Genomic DNA, 14,783 nt, shown 5'->3' on the forward strand with positions numbered 1-14,783 from the left:
TGTAACTCTGGTATGTAACAAAAGGCAGTAATTTAAGGCCCAATTATAAGTGACTACTTTACTCTCCTTCTTTCTCCACTACATCCAAATCTACAGGGATATCCAATTCCTCTGCCAAGCACTACATACAGATTGGGTGGTCATGGTATTTATGATCTGTACAGAGGGTTAGGTATCATTAACAGAACAAAAACGTAATTTGTAAATGAAAACAACATCATATTAAATGCAATTTTAAAAAAAAGCGTTTTACTATTTTGCATTAGGTAGACTTTAATAAACAACTCCCAAATCTGTGCTGGTGAAATGTATTTATGTAGATTTAAAAATACACTTAAAATAATACTTGAACAATTTAAAGAGTACAGCTATGTCTGCACTATAACACACGACTACATCAATAAGGAACCAGCACTGGATGTGGATGCACCTTGTAAACAACTGTAAATTAGTATTTCATGCCATCAAACCACGTGGCTTCTTGCGCTGTCCTCGGTCCATGATCTCTACAGACCACGTGCGAGATGACGTAAGTGCCCCGCCCTCCTCCGCCTCACGCTTCGGCGTCTCGTTACCTTGACAACAGCCCGGCGCCTGCTTCCTGCAGTGGTGGGGCAGACATGGCGAAGTTCGTGCTGGCAGGTAACGTGGAACGCAAAATATTCACTCTGGTACTGTCTGACCCCACAGCATGCAGGTACTGGGTCTGGTTAGTGTCCAGAACTTGTACGGAATATCAGATATGTTATTTTAAATAATGTTGTATGTATGTACGAACGTGTGTAAATCAATGTGAAGGGGAAAGTTGCACACCACATGGTATGAAAAATGTGGGGGTAAAGTGAAACAATTGGGGGGGGGGAATAAATGTAGGGACTAAGAGTAATCCATATAAGTGTATAGAAAACAACAAGTATACTGAAATTAATAATAATAACAGCCTTATAGCAAATTGCATCTAGGTTTAAATATCTAATTCAGGGCTGCACAACATACGGCCCGCCTGGCCTCTCTGTGTGGCCGGGCGCCAGTGAATTAATTAATTAAAAACATTTTTTTTTTTAAAGTTTAAAAAAATGGTGGCGATTCATCCCCCCCCTCCTCCACCGCCCCCCCTCCTCCACCGCCCCCCCCTATCATAGAGTATCATATTGAGGGGAGGGAGAGAGAGTGTCATATTGAGGGGAGGGAGAAAGAGTGTCATATTGAGAGGAGGGGGAGAGAGTGCCATATTGAGGAGGGGGAGAGTGTGTCATATTGAGGGGAGGGGGAGAGTGTCATATTGAGAGGAGGGGGAGAGGGTGTGATTTAGGGGAGGGGGAGAGAGTGTCATATTGAGGGGAGGGGGAGAGTGTCATATTGCGGGGAGGTCTCGAGAGTGTCATATTGCGGGGAGGTCGAGAGAGTGTCATATTGAGTGGAGGGGGAGAGTGTGTCATATTGAGGGGAGGGGGAGAGTGTCATTGAGAGGAGGGGGAGAGGGTGTGATTTAGGGGAGGGGGAGAGAGTGTTATATTGAGGGAAGAGAGACATGGGGGGATGCTGACATGGGATGCTGACTTGGGGGGGGGGGGCGGGGGGCTGCTGACATGGAATGGGCTGGGGGGATGTGGAGGGGGTATTGTGTTTTTGATGTGGAGGGTGGTACTGTGTGGGTGAGGGGGAGAGATGGGGGTATGAGAGATAGATGGGGAGTATCATAAAGGTTGATAGTGAGGGGTTCTGGGGGAGATGAGGATGATGATGATGATGATGGAGAGGTGCTGGAGGAGAGATGATGATGATGATGATTTAACCCGTGCGGCCCAAATTTTTTTTCCTTGGAGCAGTTCGGCCCTGCTCACTGTACGAGTTGGGCACGCCTGATCTAATTCAAAGGTCTCGGTGTCTGCTGCTTCTTCAAAACAGAAGGTTTCTTATCTTTAGAAATATATAGAATGAAAGGGAAAAGAAGAGCGTACGACAGCCTATAGTGTAATATATATATATATATATATATATATATATATATATATAACAGAAAATATAGACAGCGCCCTTCACACACTACACCTAAATTGCTGCAGCTCTGTCAGATGTGGCAAATGATTGCACCAGGCGGACAAGCCCAAAGACAATGTGTGTGAATAATACTAGATGTATTCTGACATGAATAACAAAAAATTCACTATCTAAATGAAAACATAAAAGCAAAAAGAAATGTGCATAACATAAAAATAAAAATAAAATAGAGATATTACCAAAAAAGGTAAAAATGACTCTAGTGTGTCACTGAGACTTAACTAAACAGTAAAAAAATTGAAAAATGACTCATATAGTGGGCAATGTGAAAAAATCAATACACAAATATGAGCCCATAAAAACAATAAAAATACTGAAGTCCTCATAAGTCCATGATGAGTAGATTTGCAAAAAGTCCAGGCTGCTTCTTCTTGGGCTCACCGAACTCCCACAGCACCTATCAGAGAAAAAGAGAAAAGATCCCCTGATGAAATCCGCAGTCGGAAGAAACGCGTAGGGATATCTGGCAGTGAATCTACGGTGGCCGGGCAGTTCCTAGCACCAGCGTGAGGACGCAAGGACGCGTCTGAAGATCTTTCCGGTTTCAAAGTGTAACAAGAAAGGGCAATTGCGGCCGCACGCGGAGTCTGAGCGCTCCCAAACACTAAGGACTACTTCCCTGGAGATAGCGGCGGACAGCACTATTCCATCTGGAGCCATTGCGGATACTAACACACAAAGAAGAGATCGAGGAGTCCTCAGTTGGCGCATGGGCAGGTCCCATAATATGCTTGATTTTATCAGACAAATTGTAAGTGTGCATTTGTCTTGTCCATAATATATTAAATATTGTTCATCTGATTTTACACAAGGATCGGGCGCTTCTTTTCTCTTTTTCTCATATATATATATATATATATATATATATATATATATATATATATATATATATATATATATATATATATAGCAAATAAAAAGATCACTTGTGAGCACATTCACATGTCTTAGGGCCGTTCTATAGTGTGGTGCGTGCACGTGCTGCACGCTTTTTGTGTGTATGCTGTGAGCAAGTGGGATACTGTATGCAGGGCTGCCAACAGCGGGGTACCGAGGGTGTTGCGCGGCCATGCCCCACGATAAAGCCTGTCGCCCGGTCACCACGGGGTGACAGGATTTAGCGCCCTCGCGATGCTCCAGGCAGCGCGCGCTTCTCTGCAAAGAGAAGGGGGGAAAAAACTCCCCCCTCTCCTGATTGGCTGGCGTGTGTTGGCACGCTGCCAGGATTTTTTTTGGGCCCGCAGCAATCTCTATCCGAGCTTGCAAAGCGAGGCCCGCCTCTTCCTGCATAGAGCAATTAAGGTAACTACCGCTCCATGCCTCTCTTGCTTCCCCCTTGCCCCCCTGCTCCGATTGATACTCTGAGAGGGAGAGAGTCAGAGTGAGTGTGTGTGTGTGTCTGTGAATGAATACAGACACCAACCCATAATCAGTCATAGTCACCCACCCACTTGTCAGTCAATCACCCAAGTGTCAGTCAGTCACCCACCCAAGAGTCAGTCAGTCACCCATCCAATCACCCACCCACTCAATTCTCCTGCTCACTTTTAAAGCTTTACATTCTTCTGCCCCTCCTTACATCTCAGCCCTAATTTCTCGCTATGCACCATCCCGACTCTTGCGTTCTTCTCAAGGATGTCTTCTTTCTACCCCCTTTGTATCTAAAGCTCTCTCCCACCTTAAACCTTTCTCACTTTCTGCCCCTCACCTCTGGAATGCCCTTCCCCTCAATACCCGACTAGCCCCCTCGCTATCCACCTTTAAGACTCCCCTTAAGACACATCTGCTTAAAGAAGCATTTGAGTAGCACTGGATAATCATGGACACATGACACATAAAGCTTGGCCCCCTGCAGACGCACTTACTAGTATTCCCTCCTACTGTCTCTATACGTTCTCCCTACCTACCAATTAGATTGTAAGCTCCTCGGAGCAGGGACTCCTTCCTTAATGTTACTTTTACAGTATGGCCCGAAGCACTTATTCCCATGATCTGTTATTTATATTATTTGTTATTTATATGATATGTATTACTACTGTGAAGCGCTATGTACATTTATGGCGCTATATAAATAAAGACATACAATACAATACAAGAGTCAGTCACCCACCCCGTCACCCACCCACCTCCCACACTTACTCTCTCTCTGTCTTTCACCCACACTCTCTCTGTCTTGTCTTAACTGCCCTATACCTAAACCAAAATAACCTATACTGCTTTCTTCCAGATCTGACTCTCAAGCTTACATAGTTACATAGTTACATAGTAGATGAGGTTGAAAAAAGACGTACGTCCATCAAGTTCAACCTATGCTAAATTTAGACAACAGATACTTTATTCTATATCTATACTTACTTATCGATCCAGAGGAAGGCAAACAAAAAACCCCATTAAGGGGAAAAATTAATTCCTTCCTGACTCCAAGAATTGGCAATCGGATTAATCCCTGGATCAACATCCTTCCCATGTATACTTATTTGGTATATCCCTGTATACCTTTCCCATCTAAAAAGATGTCCAACCTTTTTTTGAACAAATCTATTGTATCTGCCATCACAGTCTCCATGGGTAATGACTTCCACATTTTAACTGCCCTTACTGTGAAGAACTCTTTCCTTTGTTGCTGGTGAAATTTCCTTTCCTCCAACCTTAAGGGATGGCCCGAGTCCTTTGTACTGCCCGTGGGATGAATAGTTCTTTTGAAAGCTCCTTGTATTGTCCCTGAATATATTTGTATATAGTTATCATATCCCCTCTTAGACGTCTCTTTTCTAATGTAAATAAATCTAATTTAGCTAGCCTCTCCTTATAAGTTAGAATGTCCATCCCCTTTATTAATTTGGTGGCTCTTCTCTGCACTCTCTCTAGTTCCAGTTGCACTCTAGTTTTCTTAGGATTGGTGCCCAAAATTGTACTCCATATTCAAGGTGTGGTCTTACTAATGCTTTGTAAAGGGGCATAATTATGTTTACTTCCCTTCCATCCATTGCCCGTTTGATGCAAGATAAGATCTTGTTTGCCTTTGCAGCTACTGCATGACATTGGGCACTATTGCTAAGCCTGCTGTCTACAAGCACTCCTAAATCCTTCTCCATCAAGGATTCCCCCAATATATCTCCATTTAATTTGTAAGTTGCCTTTTTTTTTCTTGCATCCCAAATGCATAACCTTACATTTATCTGTATTAATCCTCATTTGCCATTTACCTGCCCACGTTTCCAGTCTCTCCAAGTCCTTGTGAAGAGAAATTACATCCTGCTCTGAGTCTATTACCTTACACAATTTAGTATCATCAGCAAAGATGGAGACTCTGCTCTCGATCCCAACCTCAAGGTCATTAATAAACAAGTTAAAAAGCAGGGGTCCCAGTACCGATCCTTGAGGTACTCCACTCACGACTTTAGCCCAACCTGAAAAAGTTCCATTTATGACAACCCTCTGTTGTCTGTCCTTTAACCAGTTTTCAATCCAGGTGCATATATCATTACTGAGTCCAATTTTCTTTATTTTGTACACCAACCTCTTGTGTGAAACCGTATCAAAAGCCTTTGCAAAATCTACGTAGACCACATCAACTGCATTACCCTGGTCTAAATTCCTACTTACTTCCTCAAAGAAACAAATAAGGTTAGTTTGGCAAGATCTATCCTTCATAAATCCATGCTGACTATTACTAATAATTTTGTTTTCCATTAGGTATTTCTGAATATTATCCCGTATTAAACCTTCAAGTAATTTCCCTACTATTGAAGTCAGGCTTACAGGTCTGTAATTCCCCGGGTGTGATCTATCTCCCTTTTTAAATATAGGCACCACATCTGCTTTACGCCAATCTTGTGATACTGAGCCTGTGGAAATGGAGTCCTTGAATATTAAATATAATGCTTTTGCTATTACTGAGCTTAACTCCTTGAGAACTCTTGGATGTATGCCATCGGGGCCAGGTGCCTTATTTACTTTAATTTTTTCAAGTCGCTTATGAACTTCTTCCTCAGTTAACCAATTGGTCATTAATATGGAGGTTGTGGCTTCCTCCTGTGGCGCTACTATTGAACTTGATTCTTCCCTGGTAAACACAGAGGCAAATAATTTGTTTAATACCTCTGCTTTGTCCTTATCTCCAATAATCTGCCTACCCATCTCACACCGAAAGGGTCCTATATGTTCTTTTCTCATTTTGTTGTTATTAAGGTACTTAAATAACTTTTTAGGGTTGACCTTACTTTCTATTGCAATCCTTTTTTCATTATCCATTTTTGCTAATTTAATTGCCCTTTTGCAATTTTTGTTACATTCCTTATAATTCTGATACGATGTCTCTGTCCCTTCTGACTTAAAGAATCTAAACGCCTTCCTCTTCTTGTCCATTTCCTCCCCTACCTGTTTATTTAGCCACATTGGTTTTGACTTATTTCTTTTATACTTATTACCCAAGGGTATACACTGATAAGTGTGCTTTTCTAACAATGTTTTAAAGACTGCCCATTTATCTTCTACATTTTTCCCTGCAAAAACATCATCCCATTGTATTACTACTAGATTAGACCTCAGTTTATTCAAATCTGCCTTTCTAAAGTTTAAAGTCTTTGTTGAACCCAAGTAATCTGTTTTTTGATAATTTATTTCAAATGAGACCATGTTATGATCACTGTTACCCAAATGTTCCAGGACTTGAATATTTGTTATTACTTCTACATTGTTTGATATGACCAAATCCAGAACTGCCCCTCTCCTGGTTGATTCCTCAATAATTTGGATCATATAATTATCTTTAAGCACCCCCAAAAACCTGTTTCCTTTTGTTGTAACGCTAATCTCATTGCCCCAGTCTATGTCTGGATAATTAAAATCCCCCATTATGCAAACATGACCCAGTTTTGATGCCTTCTCCATTTGTAAATGTATTTTAGCTTCCTCAATCTCACAGATATTTGGTGGTTTATAGCATATTCCCACAAACATTTTCGTTATACTTTTACCTCCACTGCTAATTTCTATCCACAAGGTCTCTACATTTTCATCATTCCCTTCATAGACATCATCCCTTATAATAGGTTTTAGATCTGGTTTAACATATAGACATACTCCACCTCCCCTTCTATTTGTTCGATCCTTCCGAAAAAGAGAATACCCCTTTAATTTAACTGTCCAGTCATGAGTTTCATCCCACCATGTTTCAGTAATGCCTATGATATCATACTGCTCCCTTGTAGCTATTAATTCAAGGTCCCCCATTTTATCTGTCAGGATTCTTGCATTAGCAAGCATGCATTTAAGTTTTTTTTCAGCCTGTACTATTATCTTATCTGCTCCTTCCTTTCTGCTCCCACTTGGTTTAGTCTTTAGAAGTTTTCTAGTATTATCTGTATTTACTATGGGTTAGTCTTTAGAAGTTTTCTAGTATTATCTGTATTTACTATGGGTATCTCACTGCTTGTCAAACTTGCACTTGCCCCCATTCTACCTCCATACCACCTTGTATCCTCATCTATTCCATTTAGTTCATTATCTGTTTCATTCCCCTCCCCCCTCCATCCTAGTTTAAAATCTCCTCCAACCTTTTTAGCATTCTCCCCCCTAGCACAGAAGATCCCTCTTCATTGAGGTGCAATCCGTCCCTAGAATATAGATGGCACCTCTCAGAAAAGGAGTCCCAGTGCTCTAAAAACCCAAACCCCTCCTTCCTACACCACTTTCTTAGCCATGCATTAACCTCCCTGATCTCTGACCGTCTCCCTGCGGTAGCGCATGGCACTGGTAGTATTTCAGAAAATACTACCTTTGAGGTCCTTGCCTTAAGCTTTTGGCCTAGATCCCTGCAATCATTTTTTAGGACCCTCCATCTTTCTCTAACTTTGTCATTGGTGCCAACATGTACCAAGACCGCCGGGTCAATCCCAGCCCCCCCCAACAATCTGGGTGAAAATGTCCTCGGGCGCGTCACTCTGTTTGCGGCTCCACGACGTTAAATACGTGCAAAGTAGAAGAGAAAGGGGAGGGCCACAGTAAGAAAACAGCACAAAATTATGCACACTTCTTCATTAGGATAGGGAGAGGGGAAGGGAGGGGTGGGAGGAGAAGACAAGGGAAGAGAGATGTTGAATCAAACTTTTTGGTTGGAGACACACTCACATCAAATTTCTGGTGTCTTGAGCTGATGTCTCCTCCTCTATATATGGTTAGGTGGGTTGTAGGTGAGGAAATGCCCTCTAGTGTCTTCCTTGACAAAAAATAAAAGGGAGAAGAAAAAAAATAGTACAATACAATTTAATTAACAGTGGGTGAATGAGATTTAAAACTTACAAGCGACCGATATATTTAGGCATTGGAAGGAGATGCCGCCAGACTCCACAATGTATCCCTCTCTGGGTTGGGGTATTTCGTCTCGGCTGATCCCTGCTGGCAAAGGTTCTTTCCGTCTGTATGCTGGGGTGTATGCGGCTGTAGCGTGGATAATCAATGCCCGTGCACAGGCTATGTTCTCCTCCAGTCGCCTGTCCCCTCTGCAATGATGTTTTTTGGTTACTCCAAGCCACCTTAGTGAGGAGTTTGTGTTTTCCCTGTATCTGGCCCAGCGTCCCGCCATCTGCGCATGCGCAACGGAGTTAGGAAGCTGAAGACTGTCTCTGCAGAGGGGATAGACGGCTGGAGGAGAACATAGCCTGTGCACGAGCATTGATTATCCACGCTACAGCCGCATACACCCCAGCATACAGACGGAAAGAACCTTTGCCAGCAGGGATCAGCCGAGACGAAATACCCCAACCCAGAGAGGGATACGTTGTGGAGTCTGGCGGCATCTCCTTCCTATGCCTAAATATATCGGTCGCTTGTAAGTTTTAAATCTCATTCACCCACTGTTAATTAAATTGTATTGCACTATTTTTTTTCTTCTCCCTTTTATTTTTTGTCAAGGAAGACACTAGAGGGCATTTCCTCACCTACAACCCACCAAACCATATATAGAGGAGGAGACATCAGCTCAAGACACCAGAAATTTGATGTGAGTGTGTCTCCAACTAAAAAGTTTGATTCAACATCTCTCTTCCCTTGTCTTCTCCTCCCACCCCTCCCTTCCCCTCTCCCTATCCTAATGAAGAAGTGTGCATAATTTTGTGCTGTTTTCTTACTGTGGCCCTCCCCTTTCTCTTCTACTTTGCACGTATTTAACGTCGTGGAGCCGCAAACAGAGTGACGCGCCCGAGGACATTTTCACCCCTATTTCTACCCATACTCATACAGAGGTTGGTGAATCACCTCTGAAAGACTCAGGCAGCGGAACCATTTTGTGGAAAGGACTGAAGCTACACATCAAATAGTAGGCTAAATTTTCTGGCGCAAATTTTCTCTCTTTTCCCCACAACAATCTGTCTACCCGATCCGCAATGTGCCGTTCACACAGGAGATGTCAGAATCCCCCCTAACCCAGAAGACAGGTAGGGAACACCCCAGTCCCATACTGAACCCCACCCCCCCAGGTCTTTTGTCACATAGGATGTAGTATTGGGTATCTTTGTCTTTTGTTGAAAATATTAAAATAAACAGATTGCATTGTAATGTTTTTTTATTAACAAGAAAAGTTAAGTAAAAGTTGCGCATTCATTTTTTTCCCTGCGGTAGGTGCGTAATGGGGGGGGGGGGGCTTCTCCTTTCATTTGTCCTGGGCCCCATGATTTCTGTTGGCAGCCCTGAGTGTGTGTGTGTGTGTTTAAATACGTTTTGAAATAAATAAATACTTGTAATAATTTTTTTAATAACATTATACATACACACATACATACACACATACATACATACATACATACACACATACATTTCAGCGGCGGTAGCAGCACAAATTCTCTCTTTTCTTCATCCTCTCCTCTGTCGGCCGGTTCCACACTCACTGCCGTGCGTGCGGCACCATTATAGAAAAGCTGACTAATCTCAGCCAACTAAAACTGCCGCGCGTGCACGCAGTGTAGAACCGGCCTTAGGCAGGTCTGCAACCCTGCCTTCCACCATTATCACCTGATTGAAATAATCACACCATGCTACTTACCTTGACAAAGTGTCACGTAGACACGAAACGTGCGTCGGGCTTCTATGACGTCATTCCGTTGACGCCAGGTGTTGAAGGCTACGGACTAAGTCTAGCGTGCAGCAGCATGGTGTGATTAGTTCAATCAGGTTGTATACTCTCTATTATATTGTGAGCCGCAATTCATCAACAGAACACAAAACCCCAGCAAGCTCTTTTTGGGAACCCCGAGCCCCCACAAAATATATGTATGTATTTAAGTGTAAAAATGGAGTGCTATTGAGCGTGGCATATGTATACAACAGACGACAGAGAAGCCCAATGCTACATCCAACATGACAGAAATACATAGTAAAATACTTATATATTCTCTTGAAAAAGGGTCATTTAGTTTAACCCTTTGGCCAAAGTGTTGCAAGCTTGCGAGCCTCGACAAGGCAGACACCCATTCGCAAGTCCTAACACTACCAGATAAAATACTAATATACCTCTATTAGGATTACAATTCTCATTTACCTCTATGAGGAGGGAGAAAGACCACATTGGATCTATATCCAGCAGAATGAAAGGACCTACTAACTTATGTATATGTGTGGTATGAGAAAAGAAAAAAGAAAGCCCCAAATAATAGCACTCTAGTATACCAATTCAATATACAAATACAATTTTTTATTGAATAAACTGTCACAAAACAAAGAGTCTAAAAGCAAAGAATAATTAAAACAAGGCATAGATCCCCTGTATGTAAATCTTGACATTAATCCTCTAACAATCAATTCAAAAATGGACAAGACGTCTCAAGTCTGAAAGGTATGTACAGTTGAGTGTATCAGACAAGGTGAAGTAATATACTGCAGAAAAAGGGCTAAGATGAAAAGGAAGTGGCAGTGTCCAAGTAATCAAATCATATCATATCATCAAATGCTCATTCCTATGAGATCTATGAAATAATCTCTAGAATTGGAGTATCAGTACATAATAAGAACAGTTAATGTAGAACTTGGAAAGGCACACTTCCAAAAAACTGCATACTCTAAATCACAAATCACCTAGACATCAAACACACAAAATATTAATAGAGGAAGCAAGGAGCAAAAGCTCAAAACATAATTACGTGTCCCTAAGGGGGGACAGACCAGGGGATCCTGTCTACAGCACCCACTCCTACGCGTTTCGGCCAGATGCCTTCAACTGGGAGTGGGGCTTTGTTTTTTCTTTTCTCATACCACATAATTTGGCCCTTATAGCACCACTGACTTATTACTAAGTATTTATTTGAAGTCGGTATTTAGTTACTCTAATTTATCTTGTGGATGCGGGGTCCGTTCTTTCTCTTAGCTTATGTATATGTGTGTGTGTGTGTGTGTATATATATATATATATATATATATATATATATATATGAAAAAATCATCTCAGTTGGCACACTGTAAACATAAATAAGATGCTGATGCTAGCCCCATATGCACATGTAAAAAGTAGATTTTACCAGATTGGAGTCCGGAAAAAACGAGACAGCACACAGTCCAGTAGTTTCAATGAAGTTGTATTCAAAGTAACATGGCACCACCTCCTGGAGGTGGTGCCATGTTACTTTGAATACAACTTCATTGAAACTACTGGACTGTGTGCTGTCTCGTTTTTTCCGGACTACTTTTTTATATATATATATATATATATATATATATATATATATATATATATATATATATATATATATATATATATATATATATACATACACACACACACACACACACACACACACACACACACACACACACACACACACACTAGCTGATATACCCGGCGTGGAAGGGCAGGGGGCATGGGGTGGGGGGGGGGCCAAGGGGCGTAGAAGGGTGGGGAGGGCAAAGGGCAGGGGGGGGGTGTGTGTGTTGGCCCGTCACTCCGCCTCAGGCCAATGAGAGGTGTGCGGGGGCGGGCGGGCCAAGGGAGCAATCTCATTGGCCTGGCCCAAGGTCCAATGGGATTGCCGCTAGGGACATAGTTAGGGACACAGGGAGACACATACAGACATAGAAACATATGACGCTTTCACAAATATATAGTAAGATATATATATATATATATATATATGGTTGCAGACCTGCCTAAGACATGCAGATGAGCATACAGTTGTATTTGCATATTTGCTTTCCTGTGGAGGGTTTTTGTCACTTTTTTTACTCACCATAACTTAACTCAGTATTATGGTATATATATCTATATCTAGATCTAGATCTAGATCTATATCAGAAAATAGCCGTGTTAGTCCAGTTGCGATAGTGCAGAATAAATGAGTTCTTCAGTATTAGGTGATACCTTTTTTATTGGACAAGCTTTCGAGAGTTATCCTCTCTTCTTCAGGTCAAGCAATACTGATATACAAAGGATTCAATGGCTAAAACAGTGTAGAGAGAGGGGGAAAAAAAACAACAGATATTTACTGTAGATAAGGTAGGGTGTTAAAAGTGTTTGAAGCCAGGGGACAGTGTGAAAGAAAGGTGGGGAGGGGAAGGGATGCTGGGGGGGGGGGGGGGAGAGAAAGTTATCTCACACACACAAACACCCTACCTTATCTACAGTAAATATCTGGGTTTTTTTCCTCTCTACACTGTTTTAGCCATTGAATCCTTTGTATATCAGTATTGCTTGACCTGAAGAAGAGGATAACTCTCGAAAGCTTGTCCTATGACATAAATTGTTAGTCCAATAAAAAAGTATCACCTAATACTGAAGAACTCATTTATTCTGCACTATTTATATGTGTGTGTGTGTGTGTGTGTGTGTGTGTGTGTGTGTTTATTGGCTTTACATCTAATCCCAGGCTATATTTAAAAGCTGTGTTTAAAGCAGCATGCATTGGCTTAAGGGGTTTCCATGTAATATGAACATGAGACAAAAGGTGGCACTGTGTGCTCATTTGCATGTCATTTCCCAGAATCCCTTGATGCAGTGGAAGCACTGTATGCTAGGTGATAATGGAAAAAAGCATGGTTGCAGACCTGTCTAAGACATGTGAAGGAGCTCACATGTAATATATATACTTAATTAAGTTTATGGTGGGTAAAAAAAGGAACAAAAACCCTCCACACTCTGTATGTATGTATGTATGCATGTATGCATCCCTTGAAAATTAATGCAGTGTCTCAATATTTGTATTGAAACCTAAAACCTATTTATTCCCCCCCTGGCAGGAAGGGCAGACTGCCTGTATTATGCCAAAGCAGAACTTCTTGCTGATTATCTACAGAAAAATCTTCCTCACTTCAGAGTGCACAAGATTACCCAAAATCCTGATGACTGGGAGGTACATGTCTTTAAAGATCAGTCACAAGTCCTGCATTATCTGTGTTAACCTTTATGCTAAAAGTCCCCTATGCTTTTGTTGTTAATGCACCAGTCCGCGTTGATTGCAATTTTTGGATTTTATTTTCCCCTTACTTTAACATCTATTCTTGCTCTTTCCAACCGTATTTTTAATCTGATGCTCCCCAAAGCCCAGTGCAGTCTAACTAGAGTTTAAGAAAATCATGATTTTTAACACTACTTTTTTTTTTTTTTAAGAGCATAGTATGCTCACTTGGCAAGATACTAACATTATATTAGTTAAACTGAAGAGGATTGCGGCTTTAAAGCTGCAGACCAAGCAATATCCTACATGTTTTTTTTAATAATCAGTTCTGTACTATGAGAAAATACTTGTAGCATTTTTTTTAAAACAACTCTAAATTAAATGTTAATGTATTATAATGTAAAAAGTTTTTGTTGTTTCTATAGCAATCATTTACAAAGTCACATCCCCTTCCTCTTCCAAAACAGACTCTGGCACACCTCTTTTTGAGCCCTGCCCTCTCTCTAGCAGTGCAAAAATTGTATCTAGTGCCTGTCTGGTCAGATGATTTTCCACACAGAACTTTGCATCTTTGGTCCTCTTCTGCTGCACTGACAGCCATTTAGTGAACCCCCTGTTACGCCGGTGCTGCCCGCAGACCAGACCCGTCCCTTGTACTGAGGTGGGACGTATGTGTGCACGCACCCGCAGCAGAAGGAGCGTGTCCAGAGTGTGGTATTCTGGTGTTGCCAGGCCAGGAGGTTACCTGCGTTATACGTGCCGGTACCGGGTATAGAAGAGATGTGGTAGTTGCCGTTTGCCAAGGTCAGGGAGAAGAGAGGTCCGGATAGTCGAGATGCTCGCTGTGATCGAGGGGCGTGAGAGACCGCGTAGTCAGGAGGAAGCCGGGGTCGAGAGCCAGAGAGAATAATCCGCCAAGCCACGTCAGAACCTGAGAGAAGAGGAGACCAGACTGCCGTGACCCCAGGAACCTCACAGCCCCGAGCCGAATCTACTGGGCCAAAAATCACCCAGTAAAATAATTCTGACTAAATAGTCATGCAAATCTTGAAATATACTCGAAGAACAAAGGTTTCAAAGCCCCATACACCATAATTTAATCTATGAAGAATTGTTATGTTGGTCTCCTGAATATTATATGCTGTCTGTGAGTACTGTAGTTTTACTGGCTATACACGTCTTTAACCCAGGCTGTGCTGAAAACCTGTGTAATGTGGCAGGCATAAGCTTATAGGGGTCCCTGTTAAACTGGATAAGAAGCAAAAAGTGACACATTGTGAGTGCTCATTTGCATGTCGTTACCCAGAATCCCTGGCTGCAGTGGAAGCACTGTTTGCTAAGAGA

General features: G+C 41.9%; 1 protein-coding gene across 3 annotated transcripts in view; it reads left to right on the forward strand.

The window, feature by feature from the left end:
* Nucleotides 1-535: 535 nt before the first annotated feature.
* MDH1B (malate dehydrogenase 1B) overlaps nt 536-14,783 on the forward strand; it is a 29,376-nt gene continuing 15,128 nt past the window's right edge. For 2 of the 3 annotated variants that reach the window (XM_075608527.1, XM_075608530.1), the window contains exons 1-2: nt 536-642; nt 13,282-13,394. In XM_075608527.1, coding sequence (XP_075464642.1) covers nt 621-642; nt 13,282-13,394 — 135 coding nt within the window. In that variant the 5' untranslated portion in view covers nt 536-620. Of the gene's footprint in view, nt 698-13,281; nt 13,395-14,783 lie in introns of all 3 variants that reach the window. The other variant, XM_075608531.1, reaches the window with a different exon arrangement.

Source organism: Ascaphus truei, chromosome 7 (assembly GCF_040206685.1).
Source record: "Ascaphus truei isolate aAscTru1 chromosome 7, aAscTru1.hap1, whole genome shotgun sequence".
In the NCBI taxonomy this organism is placed as follows: domain Eukaryota; kingdom Metazoa; phylum Chordata; class Amphibia; order Anura; family Ascaphidae; genus Ascaphus; species Ascaphus truei.